The sequence below is a fragment of the Tripterygium wilfordii genome, chromosome 3 (assembly GCF_013401445.1).
Source record: "Tripterygium wilfordii isolate XIE 37 chromosome 3, ASM1340144v1, whole genome shotgun sequence".
NCBI lineage: Eukaryota > Viridiplantae > Streptophyta > Magnoliopsida > Celastrales > Celastraceae > Tripterygium > Tripterygium wilfordii.
In genome coordinates, this window is record NC_052234.1 from 9,592,452 (window position 1) to 9,608,663 (window position 16,212).

The 16,212-nt window shown below is 35.4% G+C and overlaps 1 protein-coding gene across 1 annotated transcript; it reads right to left on the bottom strand.

The window, feature by feature from the left end:
- Nucleotides 1-590: 590 nt before the first annotated feature.
- Nucleotides 591-12,093, bottom strand: LOC119994995 (tubulin beta-5 chain-like). The gene is made up of 4 exons (XM_038841348.1): nt 11,959-12,093; nt 10,537-10,935; nt 10,109-10,378; nt 591-1,532 (listed from the first exon to the last, which is right to left on the bottom strand). Exons 1-4 carry the CDS (start codon nt 12,050-12,052, stop codon nt 847-849), a joined length of 1,449 nt encoding a protein of 482 aa, XP_038697276.1. The 5' UTR covers nt 12,053-12,093; the 3' UTR covers nt 591-846.
- Nucleotides 12,094-16,212: the final 4,119 nt, after the last annotated feature.

Consider the following 16,212-nt stretch of genomic DNA (forward strand, 5'->3'; position numbering starts at 1 on the left):
AATAACCATACCAAAAGTATCCGCTATGAATTCTAGTGATAATCATCCCAAAAACATTTCAATAATCTGTCACTCATTTATTGGGTGTGGTGACATTATAGTAAGAGACCCATTGAAAATCACACTCAAACGAATGAGTGTCACACGTTGATGAGATATTTTTAAAGATAGTTATCAGTGCGATCTTTATCATTTTCGAAAAGATTTTGACTTCAACAAACGAACAAACCATATATGATATGTCACTCTGTCTTGGGCCGTACGGTCCGGCCCACGCTAAGAATGAAGCGGCATTTGCTCCAATTCATTTCAGTGTATGGGTCCAAGCGGTATTATTATAATCCGGCCCATTTCAATTTTCAGGGCTCGAAGATTATCGAGGGTCTCGAATCAAGGGGTTACGACTTACGGGTTTCTGATCTGTTCTCCTTTGGAGTATAGGACGAGAAATCACTTGCTTTATTTTAGGTGTTGCTGCATTTCTTTTATCCTTCATAAGGATTTTGAAACACAAGCAGAAAAAGTAAAGAACCAGAACAGGAAGGACGGACAACGTAATTAAGCAGATAAACAACCAAACCAGTCCCAAATTGGGTATCAACACCAACAGGATTATAACTAGAATATATGATTTACTTAATATAGGAGATGAACGATGAACAAATCCATAACAAACAGAAATGTAAAAGCCACTAGTACTTCCCAAACACCTACCGCCATTCCCTCTTCCCCAATGTACCAGCAATGACTTACCCATCATACGGGCAGAGATACAAAAGAAGAAAAATGCAGAGAAACACTGACATGCATACATATTCATCCATCACCATATTTTACTCATTATCTTTAGAGATTATCCATTCCGTCTTCTTCTTCCTCTTCATCCTCGTACTCACCCTCATCATCTGCAGTTGCATCCTGGTACTGCTGGTACTCGGACACAAGATCATTCATATTGCTCTCAGCTTCAGTGAACTCCATTTCATCCATGCCTTCACCAGTATACCAATGCAAGAAGGCCTTCCTCCTGAACATGGCAGTGAATTGTTCGCTGACTCGCCTGAACATTTCCTGGATGGAGGTTGAGTTACCAATGAAGGTGGATGCCATGGAAAGACCTTTTGGGGGAATGTCACAGACACTGGATTTCACGTTGTTTGGAATCCACTCAACAAAGTATGATGAGTTCTTGTTTTGAACATTGATCATCTGCTCATCCACTTCCTTGGTGCTCATCTTCCCACGGAACATGGCAGAAGCAGTGAGGTAGCGCCCATGCCTAGGGTCAGCAGCACACATCATGTTTTTAGAATCCCACATTTGTTGGGTCAGTTCTGGGACTGTCAGGGCTCGGTATTGCTGGGAACCACGGGAGGTCAGAGGAGCAAACCCTACCATGAAGAAGTGGAGACGAGGGAAGGGGATAAGGTTCACAGCAAGTTTTCGCAGGTCAGAGTTGAGTTGACCAGGAAACCTGAGACAACAAGTGACTCCACTCATGGTTGCAGAGATCAAATGGTTTAGATCACCAACTGCAACAAATTATCAGAAGGGATGAGTACACAATTCATGTAATAAGTTAACCAGAGAAAAATAGCACAAAAGACTCATTCCCAATGAAGTTTCTTACTACTGATGTAACCATAGAAGTAAATACATCACGACTAAAAGAGTTCGAGAAAACTATACTCCGCTATAACCCTTTTTAAGAACAGTAATTCGTAAATGTAAACAATGTTACTATATATGTGCATTAACAAAGCCAAGGACAGCATTTCAGCAATTGTATTCATAGGACCAATTAAACCAGGCTTCATAAAATGGTGAAGATTCCCAAATACAGGTAACATATCACAGGCACATACACAAATCACTACACCTAGGTTCCAGAATAAAAAAGACAAAAGGTAATTTTAACTTATGTCCTTTACATCAACAAGAAAGATTTAATGTGGGACCAACATTAACAGGAAGTTTATGCATGACAACTTGACAAGTCAAAAGTTAATTGTGTTATGATATGAGTTTTGATGATGAAGTGTGCATTCTATATGTTGATCAAAATATGTGTTCTATGTTTGCTATGCATTCTTAATTATATTCTGAACTTGTTTCTATCCTTTAATGCTTTAATTTGCAAGGCTAACAAAGATCAAGACATGAAGCTTTTAATCAAGCTTACAAGTCACTAAGTTTCAGGTTTCAGATTTCATTATGATTTGTCTTGTTGTTTTGGCCATTACTAATCTTACACAAGTTAGCATATCACAAGTTGTCATCCTATAAAGTCAAAGCTTGCTGAAATTCAATGAATGAGTACAGAAAAGAAAGATTAGCAGCTGATTTGAAATGGCAGCTAGCAAAGCATGCTGAAAATTAAATTATGAAGACTTTCCTAGCACCTACAAACATCACATGTTCAAGTTACTGCAAAAAGTTAAAGATGGCTGCAATTGTTGAAAAGAAAAGCAATGAAGTAGGTGAAAGAGATAAGAAGTCAAAGTTGGCTGTAAAAGAAGTTGGAATTATTGAAGAGATGAAGAAATAAATGGAGAAGACAAGAAGTGAAATATAGCTGCAAATGGGAGCTGAAATCTTTCAAGATCACAAAGCCTTAAAAGTCAAAAAGGTCTAGCTCCATGCAACGGTCATGTTTAGGAATTCTAGTGCATATAAATGCTTCTATATACTCCATAGAACAACACAGAACTTGATTCCAATTCTCTGAGAGTTTTACAAGCATTCAAGCCTTCATTCTTACTCAGAAAATACTCGAGCTTCATTGTACACTCCTTGATCATTATAGAGTCACTTTGTACACACAATTAAGAGTCTAAGTGCTGGTGGTTAGCTTACAAAATCACAAGAAAGTGAGGCTGGCACTTGGTAAGCCAAAACAGCCATTGTAAAGTGAAGTTGGCACTTTAAACAACAGCTGGTGTAAAGAGAGAGGCTTGGCTCTTCAACAAGCAAATCATAGTGGATTCAAACTCTCAAGGAGGAGCCTTGAGGAGTGGATGTAGGACTATACGTAGCCGAACCACTATAAATCTGTTTGCACTCTCTTACCCTACTCTTTACTTGTTTATTTGTGTGTGTGCTTGTTGTATTTAGTTCTAGTACTTGATTCCTACTTGAACTAACCTAGACCTCAAGCTTATATTCACTAATATCAAGTTTCTATAAGATTTAAAGTAATCTGAAATCAGTAGGTTTAAACTCAAATTTGACATATTTTTAAGGGTAAAACAATTCACCCCCCCCTCTTGTGTTACCTAGATTCTTTCAATTGGTATCGAAGCAAGGTTTTAAATTCTCATAAGAACTAACATTCTAGAGAATTAGATGGCTGAAGAGTTTGGAATGTCAATTAATAAACCACCATTCTTTAAAGGAAAAGACTATGCTTTTTGGAAAAATAGAATGGAGATTTTTCTACAATCAAATGACATTGAGTTATGGGAAATTGTAGCAAATGGACCATATAAACCAACAAAACAGATCAAGAAAGGTGAAGAAGAATCAGAGATTGATAAACCTAGAAGTGAATGGAGTGAAAATGACAAGAAGTTAGTGTCCTATAATGCAAAAGCTAAAAACATATTACACTGTGGACTAAGTAGACAAGAATATAATCATATTTCTACATGTGTAACAGCTAGAGATATATGGAAGAAATTAGAAGTTAAGCATGAAGGGACAAGTCAAGTTAAGGACTCTAAAATAAATATTCTTGTTCATAAGTATGAGTTGTTCAAAATGGAACCTCATGAGTCAATATCTGATATGTATGGAAGGCTTACTGGTTTAGTAAATGATTTAACTGCTCTTGGTAAAGTGTTTTCAGATGCAGATCAAGTTCAAAAGATCCTAAGATCTCTACCTAAAAAGTGGGATGCCAAGGTGACAGCAATTCAAGAATCAAAGAACTTGAAGACATTACCTCTTGAGGAACTCATTGGTTCCCTAATGACTCATGAGCTAAAATTGAAGGATAGAGAAGTAGAGGAAGAAGAGGACAACAAGAAAAGAACTACTGCACTTGCTGTACATAGTTCCCATGAAGATAGTGAAGATGATAGTGATGCTGATACAGCTTTGCTGGTTAAAAATTTCAAAAAATTTATGAAGTACAGGAAGAAGTTTCCTAACAGAAGCAAAAGAAATGAAAAAGGTAAAACAATTGATGAAGTTGTTTGCTTTAATTGTGGCAAAGCAGGACATGTTAAAAATGAATGTCCAAGGAGGAAAAGAGCACACTACATAGATAAGAAGAAAGAAGATAAGAAAGCACTTAAATCTACTTGGGATCTAGATTCTTCAGAGTCGGACCAATCTGATAATGAAGATATCAGGGCAAACTTTTGCCTAGTTGCTAAGGAAGAAGCTCATTCTTCTGCAGAGGTTAGTGAATCTGATTTGGACTCTGATTATGATGATATTTCTATTGATGAATTATTTAAATCTTTCCAGGAAATGTGCAATCAAAATGAAAAACTTATCTTTGTAAACAAGAACTTGAAAAAGGAAAATACTAGCTTGAAAGATAAAGAGAAAGCATGTCTAGAAGAAATAAGTAAATTACAAAGCAAGCTTAACAACTTAAACATAGAACTAGAGGAGCTGAAAAATTTTAAGGACATTACTATGCCTGATAATTCAGATTTGCTAGAAGAACTTAGATGTCTAAAAGAAAAGAACAAATGCTTAGAAGAGTCTTTTAAAAAATTTTATGCTAGTTCAGACAAGCTTGATAACATCCTATCTATGCAAAAACAATATCTAGATAAAACAGGGATAGGATACAATCCTACTAAATTGAAGGAAACATTATTAGAAAGAAGCAAATTTGATTTTAATGCCTCTACCAGCTCAGTAATTAAAAATTCCAGATTCAGGTCAAGAACTATAAATAAAAAAATTGTCCAAATTTGGGTTCCTAAAGGAACATATGTTGTTGATACTAACCACCAAGGACCCCACAAAGTGTGGGTACCTAAATAAACACAAATTTTCTGCAGGTTTGTCTAAAATCAAGCCTTAAAGCTTGTGAATGGTTTCTGGACAGCGGGTGTTCTAGACATATGACTGGAAATCCAAAATTGTTTTCGTCCTTCACAAAGAAAGAAGATGGAGGATATGTAACTTTTGGAGACAATGCAAAGGGTAAGATCCTAGGTATAGGGTCTATAGGTAATCTCTCTTTGGTTTGCATTGAAAATGTGCTCTTGGTAGATGGTTTATCTTACAATCTATTAAGTATTAGTCAATTAACAGATAGAGATCTTAATGTGTGTTTTTCTAAGAAAAAATGTCTTATAACAAGTGCTGAAAATGTCACAGCTTTAACTGGTTTCAGAAAAGGTAACGTTTATAAAATTGACTTGGAAATGTTACATGCAAGTTCTGTAAAATGCTTAGTTGCATCTGAATTAGTAATTGAAAATTGGCATAGAAGACTTGGACATATAGGTATGAGCACCTTAGCTAAATTGACTAAAAGAGGGCTAGTTAAAGGAGTTCCAAATCTGAATTTTGTCAATAATGGTGTCTGTGATACTTGCACAAGAGGCAAGCAAGTGAAAAGCTCTTTTAAACCTAAAGATGTAGTTTCTACTTCAAGGCCATTACAACTATTGCATTTGGACCTTTTTGGTCCTAGTAGAGTAAAAAGTCTTGGTGGAAAATCTTATGCTTTTGTTCTAGTTGATGACTATACAAGATTTACATGGGTTCTATTTTTAGCACATAAAAATGAGGCCTTAACTGAATTTTCAAAACTAGTAAAGAAATTGCAAAATGAAAAGAGTTGTTGCATATCTAGAATAAGAAGTGACCATGGAGGTGAGTTTGAGAACAATGAATTTGTAAAATATTGTGATGAACAAGGTATTTCACATAATTTTTCAGTTTCTAGAACACCACAGCAAAATGGTGTGGTGGAAAGGAAAAATAGAACTTTACAAGAAATTGGAAGAACTATGATGCTTGAAAACAATTCACCTAAGTATTTTTGGGCTGAAGCAATAAATACAGCTTGTTATGTCTCAAATAGGTTAACAATAAGACCTATTCTTAAGAAAACCCCTTATGAGTTGTGGAATGGAAGACCTCCTAGAGTTGATTATTTTAAAGTTTTTGGATGTAAATGTTTTATTCTAAATACCAAGGATAATCTAGACAAATTTGATTCCAAATCTGATTTAGGTATCTTTCTAGGCTACTCACTGGTTAGTAAAGCCTATAGGGTGTTTAATAAAAGAACTAAATGTGTTGAAGAAGCAATACATGTTAAATTTGATGAATTATCTACTCTAACACCTTCTTGTGAGAAAAATGTGGATATAGTAACAGAAATTGCAGAATTAACAAACAAGGAAAAAGCTGGTACAATTTCTCCAGAGAAGGAAGATGACTCTGAAGAGGAAGTTGACATTTTTGGAACTAAGAAACAAGAAGAGAAAAATGAGTATAAAACTCATGAAAGCACAACTTCAATACCAACCATAGTAGTGGATCCAAAGAAACCAAGGTACACAACATATCATTCACCAAAAGAAATAATTGGTGATGTACATGAAGGAATTCAGACCAGAAATTCCAGGTTATCATCTCTTAATGTTTTCAATTTTGTTGCACTCATTTCTAAGATTGAACCTAGGAATATAAGTGAAGCTATAGATGACAATGATTGGGTTATTGCCATGCAGGAAGAATTAGATCAATTTCAAAAATGTAATGTATGGGAACTAGTTCCAAAACCAGAAAATAAATCAATCATAGGTACTAGATGGATTTATAGAAATAAAATGGATGAAAGTGGTGTAGTTACAAGGAATAAAGCCAGGTTAGTTGCACAAGGTTATAATCAACAAGAAGGCATTGATTTTGGTGAAACCTATGCACCCGTAGCTAGAATGGAAGCCATAAGACTATTAATTGCATTTGCATGTTACAAAGGAATAAAATTATTTCAAATGGATGTTAAAAGTGCTTTCTTAAATGGAAAAATTAATGAAGAAGTGTATGTTAAACAACCACCAGGGTTTGAAGACTTGAAACATCCAGATTATGTTTTCAAATTAAATAAAGCTCTTTATGGATTAAAACAAGCTCCTAGAGCCTGGTATGAGAAGCTGTCCAGCTTCTTAATTCAATGTGGTTTTAGCCGTGGGAAAATTGATAACACTTTGTTTATTAAGATTAAAGATCAAGATATACTACTAGTACAAATATATGTTGATGATGTGATTTTTGGAGCTACTAATGAGTGTATGTGCAAGGAATTTGCTGCAAGAATGCAGGGGGAGTTTGAGATGAGCATGATGGGTGAACTTACCTATTTTCTTGGCTTACAAGTGAAACAAACGCCTAAGGGAACACACATCAATCAAACCAAATACATAAAGGATCTTCAGATCAAATTTGGAATGGACAAAGCTAAACCTTCTCCAACTCCTATGGCAACTACAACTAAACTTGACATAGACTCAGAAGGCAATGAGGTAAATTCAAAACTCTATAGATCCATGATTGGATCTTTGCTATATTTAACTGCCAGTAGACCAGATATCATGTTTAGTGTATGTTTGTGTGCTAGATTTCAATCAAATCCTAAGGAATCACATCTAAAAGCTGTCAAAAGAATTTTTAGATACTTAAATGGTACCCCTACTTTAGGACTATGGTATTCTAGAGAATCAAACTTTGATTTGTTTGGTTTCTCTGATGCTGATTATGCAGGCAGCATGATTGATAGGAAAAGTACCTCTGGCACATGTCAATTTCTAGGAAGAATGTTAGTTTCCTGGTATTCTAAAAAGCAATACAGTGTGGCTCTATCAACCACAGAGGCAGAATATGTAGCTTTAGCGGGCTGTTGTAGTCAACTATTATGGATAAGACAACAACTAAGTGATTTTGGACTCACATATTCAAAAATCCCAATTATGTGTGATAACACAAGTTCAATCAATCTATCAAACAACCCTGTGCATCATTCCAAAGCCAAACACATAGATGTTAGGCACCATTTTATCAGGGACCATGTCATAAAGGGTAATGTTAGCATAGAATACATTGACACTACTCACCAACTTGCTGACATTTTTACAAAGCCCTTGAATTCTGAGAGATTTAAATTCATAAGACATGAACTAGGATTAACTCAAACATCTTAGTTTCTACCATGCATCATTTCAGGGGGAGCATTCAATATTATTCTTTTTGATTATTCCAAAAAGGGGGAGAAACATTGACAAATTGACAAACATCAAGACTTAAATCTGATTTAAGTCATACATATTTTGTCATCATCAAAAAGGGGGAGAATGTTATGATATGAGTTTTGATGATGAAGTGTGCATTCTATATGTTGATCAAAATATGTGTTCTATGTTTGCTATGCATTCTTAATTATATTCTGAACTTGTTTCTATCCTTTAATGCTTTAATTTGCAAGGCTAACAAAGATCAAGACATGAAGCTTTTAATCAAGCTTACAAGTCACTAAGTTTCAGGTTTCAGATTTCATTATGATTTGTCTTGTTGTTTTGGCCATTACTAATCTTACACAAGTTAGCATATCACAAGTTGTCATCCTATAAAGTCAAAGCTTGCTGAAATTCAATGAATGAGTACAGAAAAGAAAGATTAGCAGCTGATTTGAAATGGCAGCTAGCAAAGCATGCTGAAAATTAAATTATGAAGACTTTCCTAGCACCTACAAACATCACATGTTCAAGTTACTGCAAAAAGTTAAAGATGGCTGCAATTGTTGAAAAGAAAAGCAATGAAGTAGGTGAAAGAGATAAGAAGTCAAAGTTGGCTGTAAAAGAAGTTGGAATTATTGAAGAGATGAAGAAATAAATGGAGAAGACAAGAAGTGAAATATAGCTGCAAATGGGAGCTGAAATCTTTCAAGATCACAAAGCCTTAAAAGTCAAAAAGGTCTAGCTCCATGCAACGGTCATGTTTAGGAATTCTAGTGCATATAAATGCTTCTATATACTCCATAGAACAACACAGAACTTGATTCCAATTCTCTGAGAGTTTTACAAGCATTCAAGCCTTCATTCTTACTCAGAAAATACTCGAGCTTCATTGTACACTCCTTGATCATTATAGAGTCACTTTGTACACACAATTAAGAGTCTAAGTGCTGGTGGTTAGCTTACAAAATCACAAGAAAGTGAGGCTGGCACTTGGTAAGCCAAAACAGCCATTGTAAAGTGAAGTTGGCACTTTAAACAACAGCTGGTGTAAAGAGAGAGGCTTGGCTCTTCAACAAGCAAATCATAGTGGATTCAAACTCTCAAGGAGGAGCCTTGAGGAGTGGATGTAGGACTATACGTAGCCGAACCACTATAAATCTGTTTGCACTCTCTTACCCTACTCTTTACTTGTTTATTTGTGTGTGTGCTTGTTGTATTTAGTTCTAGTACTTGATTCCTACTTGAACTAACCTAGACCTCAAGCTTATATTCACTAATATCAAGTTTCTATAAGATTTAAAGTAATCTGAAATCAGTAGGTTTAAACTCAAATTTGACATATTTTTAAGGGTAAAACAATTCACCCCCCCCTCTTGTGTTACCTAGATTCTTTCAAATTGCATGAACATGTTACAATTACCAGATAATTGCAAGCAAGCCAATATGGCTCATAAATTTGTTATTCTCATTCCAGATGACACAATAAGAAGAGGGAAAAAAAAAAAAAAACCTTCCCAGAATATGCAGTGTCCAGTATATAAACTTAAATCATTCCAAGTCATTAGGATCCCTTCCTAGCACTTGACTCAAAAAATAACCATCAATGTGACAGCATGACAATAGATGAAACCACAAATATTCAGGATTGTGGACTATCACGTTTCCATAGTTTTAAACATGGCAATTCGGGAACTCTTGCCATTCCAAGGAAGCATTTGATCTTACAACCTGACTTTCAAATGCTAGTAAAATCAGATTCTTAAAACTCTTACATTTCCTTTATTTGGTGTCTGTGTGTGTCCACATACCAAACAAATTTGCAAGACCACAAATCAACCACATGCAGAAAACTGAAAGGAGAGTGGCATAATAACAAAAGACTTGTTTTAACTTACAACTTGGAGTTGTCAATTTAAGAGTCCTGAAGCAGATGTCATACAAAGCCTCATTATCAAGAACCATGCACTCATCTGCATTCTCAACCAACTGATGGACAGAAAGGGTGGCATTATATGGCTCAACCACTGTATCTGAAACTTTTGGAGAGGGGAAGACAGAGAATGTGAGCATCATTCTGTCAGGGTACTCCTCACGGATTTTTGAGATGAGCAAGGTGCCCATCCCAGAACCAGTCCCTCCACCCAAAGAGTGGCAGACTTGGAAACCTGCATAAAACAAGAAGTTTCAGCATATGCCAAATACCACAACACAGCTTCTTCGCATCCTCATTACGCAAATTCGTCATATCGAATATAGGTAAACAACAAATATGAATGCCAAGAAAATTCCTAAATTACTTATGCGTTCCCAAAACCCACTGTACCTTGAAGGCAGTCACAATTTTCAGCCTCCTTTCTCACAACATCAAGAACAGAGTCAATAAGCTCTGCACCCTCAGTGTAATGACCTTTCGCCCAGTTGTTCCCAGCACCCGATTGCCCAAAGACAAAGTTGTCAGGCCTAAATATCTGCCCATATGGACCAGTGCGGACACTGTCCATGGTGCCAGGCTCCAAGTCCATCAGCACAGCACGAGGAACAAACCTCCCACAAGAAGCTTCATTATAGTATACATTCACACGCTCAAGCTGCAGGTCTGAGGTCCCAGTGTACCTTCCAGTTGGGTCTATGCCATGCTCATCACAGACAACTTCCCAGAACTTGGCACCAATTTGGTTACCACACTGTCCACCTTGAACGTGAAGGATCTCTCTCATTTTTCCTGGATTCAAACCAAAATAACAAAATCATCAAAACCTGCAAGTTATGTTCAGAGTTCACAGCAATAAAATAGACTATTCAGAAATCAAGTTATAAGATTAGCATCCATTATAAAGATGTACTGATTCAATTCGAACAAAACAATACATATCACGGAAAAACACACACCTACTGCTTAAAACTCATCGAAAGATCATGTAATTCAAAAATTGTCTGTTAGCTTGAGAACTTACTGATCTAGCTGTTGAACAAGAGCAATGTCATGAAAACAATACGAATCATAAGACTACAGAAGTTCCAAGCACTAGGAGTGAATAAAAATGGCTATACCATAATTAGTAATGGTCAAAAGAAAAAAAAAATCCAATGATCTGACTGGCAGTACACGATTCAACTACTTGAATTGGTAAATCAGGAGGGAACCATTCTAAGTGTAGAAAATAACATATCACATTAGGCCAATCAATGTCAAGCTTAGAGCAATTTAAAGAGTGGATCAGTGAGCTACAAAGGAACCAAACATCAGAGCAATGCAACTTGAATTTCACTAACAAGTAGAAAGGCAAAAATTGCAAAATAAAAACAAAAATCGATTAGATCTAGCAATTTTACAATAAAATTCCAGTAAATCTGTGCAAATCAATGCGATCAATAAAAAAATTTATCCGAATAAATTTGAAAAAAAAACACAAGAAATTGAACTTCACATTACTATACCCAAGAAAACACTCCACAAGGCAAGATAAACGAGAAAAATTGACTAAAAGGATCAGATCGGACAGAAATTTATGCATTCCAATGGCGAATTGCACTTGCGAACGAGATCTTCAGTCATATAAAATCCAAGTAACTTCACTGTCCGATACTAATTACTACTACTTCAAGAGAAACCTAATGTACACAAATTCAACTTCCAAACAAACAAAATCACCCAAACACAATTGAATTGCACACACGATAACTATAAACAAATTTGTACAGCGTAAAACACCAAATGAGATCCGGAGAGCGATTAGAGAATTACCTGTAGTAGAAGTTTGAACGCTGCGAACAGGAAATAAGAGAGAGTGGGAGGAAAGAGAGAGAATTGTGAGGAGTCGGCAGCCTAGAGAGGACATATATACGCGATATTGGAGTGAGAGAGTGACCAGTGAGATCGTACGGCCTGTATTATTTCCCTCCTTTTTTTAATATTACCATAGTTGATACCGTTCGATGGTGGTGATGGACGGCCGGGATCTCACAAAGTCAAAGAGGGTTTGTATTTTAAAATTTGTTTGAAAGTTCAGGGACATATATGCCCTCTGCGTAATTGACCGGAATGTCCTTTTGTCGACATGGGAGAATCTAATACTCCGTTTGGTAGACAATTTTGACAGTAGTATATATATTATAACATATATTGTAGACAATATATAGTGGTAATAAATGGCAACATATGTGATGTCTGAAATGTTGATAGTGTTTATGGATAGCCGAGAGTGTTTCGAGAGTCCTCCTTTCTTCGAGAAGAATGATAATATTTATAGTTTACGTAAGGTGAATGTAGATGACGTCACGCTAGGTGGGGACTGATCTCAATGATTGTCTGAAAATAAATATTTTGTAAATAGCGTGTGTCAAAAAAGGATTGAAGTGATTGATGAATAAAAGAATGGAAAATTAAGGATAAGTCCCTCATTGGAAAGTTTTGTTCCAATAAGGACACTCTTAAAAGTCTTATTCCATAAAATCCATATAGTTTGAACTAATATTCCAAGAAAAACAAAAAGTCAAATTATATGGTTTTATTATCTAAAATACCATTATCTTCATCCTCAAACATGACACATGCCTCCTACACATGATTCGTCTTGGATCTCCGTCGGAAGCTTTGTTTACACTACCAGAAGCTTTGTTTCCGCCCCTCGTGACTTATTTGAGAGTTATGTGACATTTTTTAGTGATTTTTCAACCGGATTTTTGTTGAGTTCGAACTAAATCTACTCATACTCACCACGAGACTTGTAGATCTTGTTGTTTTCCTTCGATATGTCATTACATCATTATTTTCGACAGTTTCTATGGTGATTTACATGGTTTTTTGTTCTGATGTGAGATCTATAGACTGCAGATGATATGTTATCTGTCTCGATTAATTTGATATCTGTCATAATGTTATCTGTTTTGTTAAAATGTTATCTGTCCTTAATAAAATGTTATTTGTTTGAAGTTTCAAAAGAACCAAAATCGATAACATATCATAACAGATCCAAAACAGATATAATATCTACATATTCATATTCGATTTAGAAGAATATCGATTGATACAAAACATATATAATATTGAGAGATACAAAACATATATAATATCATACACGAAACATATATAATATCTGTAGATTTAGATCTAATTTCAAATGGAAAAAAAAATTCGAAAAAGCTATAGAAACTCAAAGGTGATGCGCCTTAGTCTGTGGAGTGATTGGAGGTGTTGATGGTCGCCGACGTTGGTCGTATTGGCCGGATTTAGTTCTTTTTCAAATGGTGACCGTGATTTCAAGAAGCTTTTTTGGCGACTCAAGTGATTTTCTACTATTGGTGATGATTGGACTTTGATCGGGCTGACCAAGAGCTTCATTTCGGTAGTTCGTTCATCGAAAATGATGACCAGACGACCAACTTCCAATATGGTGGCTCAAGGAAGAATAAAGAGGAATAAGAAGAAAGGAGGAGGAAGAAGAATGAGGGAGGGTATTTTGGTAAGTTGTTAGACTTTGTCATTTTTTCTAAAGGTATTTTTAGATTGTCCTTGTTGGAATATAACTTTTAAGTTTTGTCTTTATGGATAAAAACCCCATAAAAGAATAAGTCATTTATTACGGCTCCTCCTCTGAGATAAGATGGGTGCGAGTATCGAAATTGCTTGAGGTAGGTGATCTCGCAACCTTACAGCTGAATAGTGAATTGTGATTAGTTAATCCTAAAGTCGATAGTAGACTTGAGGCCGAAATGAATAATGAGGCGAAGTGAGGAGAGTTGAGAACAAGGTGGGTGACAAATTGATTGACTTATTTAAAGTTATTTTATATAAAGATGCCATCTAAATCATGTGCGGACCATGTAATTTTTCAGGCAATAGTATCAAGCGATCTACCATCCAAAAATTTCAACAACCAATGACGTGGCCATATTTTAACATAGAGATTTTCCTTTTCATTTTATTAGGTAAATATTAAACTATCAAAGAATCACATTGTTCTAATGTCGTTGTATTTGGTCGAACCATAGAAAGCATTTTTGTTAAGTTTCCTTTTGTAGATTAAAATTTAGAACTCCTATATTTTCCATATGAGTAAATAAACATTTCAAAAAATACTTTGCTTGTCTAAAAATTCAAATAAATTATATTATAATTGTTGATAATTAAACAAATATTTTTAGATCCCAAAAGTAAATTGTAAGAAAATTTGTGTTCGACTCAAAACAATTTTTTTTTTTTGGTTAATAAACCTTAATTTGATCAAAAATTATAAAGATCTCAGTAATAACTATTTCAAAAAATCCCAACAAAACGTGGCACGTATTTATTAGGGGTAATTCTCAATAGACCTCTTGCTATGATATTACCACACCCAACAAATGAGTGTTATACATTGTTGAGATTCTTTTAGAATAGTTATTATTGGAATTCCTAGCATAGTTGTAATTCGACACTAATCATGTTACACATTTTAGTATTTATACAACATAAAACAAATCAAAAACTATGGAAAATAAAGTGGCACCAAAGCACTAGTTGACCAAAGCAATAGTTGATTTTAATTGAGACTTTTTTTTTGATATGATTAACCTTTAACATGTACTTATATAAAGATTTGCCGATGTACTTAAAACAGACGAATCACTCAATGGCTTCCAATTCTTATTCAAAAGGCAAGCAAATAGACCCATCAATCAAGAACCCTAATTTCGAAGGGCACAAAAGTCATTCCAACTCATAGTAGCCGAATATCCGACAATGATACCAAGGGCAAAATCGCCCATCAACACAAAGAAAAATCCCCTGAATATCGGCAGAAGATACTCTAATACTCATATATCTCTTTCAAAAGACGATTACAAGAACATGCCCCATATGGCGCGTGCATCAAACTGATCAAAGCGAGCATTGTCTCTGAGAGGCCGGACGGGAGGGGATAACACACGGCGTCTTTTGATTGGTTCATTGAGATCCAATCGCTACGCGCGTGTGTTTGAGTAGATTTAGGGAGCCAGAAAATATGGTCATGTGACATGTGACCTGCCAGTGTCGCCAGCTTATAAACTCTGGTTAAGAAATCTAACTCACGCTCCTCGATCAATAATGGAGAGAAAGGTCAGATCTGTGAGAGCTGAAACGGTGACGCTTTGCTTGTTTCAGGTTCAGAGGCTTTAAGCATCTGATCTGAATCTCCCCCCTCCATGTTTGTTTCAAGTTTCAACTAAACCTTATTTAATATCGATAATTTGTCAAAACCAAAAAAAAAAAAAAATTTGTTTATTATAAATAGACACTAGCGACTAGACAGTGTGTTTTCTACTTTTCTTTGGATAATTATATTTCATATATTATATTCCGTATCTTTTTCGAGACATCTGATAAAATTGGAACGATACAAGAGATATAATAAACCTCAATCGTTTCACATTTTAGTTGATTCGAGATACAAACTATACTAATCATGCAATGAACATACTATTAGTTTTAAATAAAAATAGTTACATATTGGTGGTTGGGTTAACTATAAATGAATAATTCTAGTCGAGGTTTTTAAATTAATATTGTGTGATTTATCAAGATGTTTTAGGATATTGGGAATAAAAAAGAAGAAGAAATTCAGCTAAAAATTGTTTTAATTATTGGCATAATTAAGCAAACACATTAATAATATCTCAATTCTCAAGTTTATTTCCCGCCAAAACGTGTTACTAGTCAACCACACGTATCACATTTCTACTCTTTCAATCAAATTTAGTGCCACATTCAAACTGTGTGTGTCAAATCATTAAAAAAATGTTGACAAGGAAAGTATGTTGATTTGGGACAAAAATTCAATCCACAATTAAATGGATTGGACCTACTTAGATTGAAATTTTATTGAAGTGGGCCAAGAAGGAGGAGCTGCCACCAAGTAGGAGTTGTCGCAAAGGAGGAGTCTCCTCCAAGGAGTAGCCACCGCCAAGGAGGAGATGCTGCCGCCAAGGAGGAGGAGTCACCAAGGAGAGTGAGCTTGTATCAAGTAGGAGTACTAAAAGT

Coding starts and splice junctions, on each gene's coding strand:
- LOC119994995 (XM_038841348.1), bottom strand. CDS start 12,052: ATGTCCTCTCTAGGCTGCCGACTCCTCACAATTCTCTCTCTTTCCTCC. Junction 10,936..11,958: donor CGTTCAAACTTCTACTACAG/GTAATTCTCTAA, acceptor GTTTGAATCCAG/GAAAAATGAGAGAGATCCTT. Junction 1,533..10,108: donor TAAATTGACAACTCCAAGTT/GTAAGTTAAAAC, acceptor AATTTGTTGCAG/TTGGTGATCTAAACCATTTG.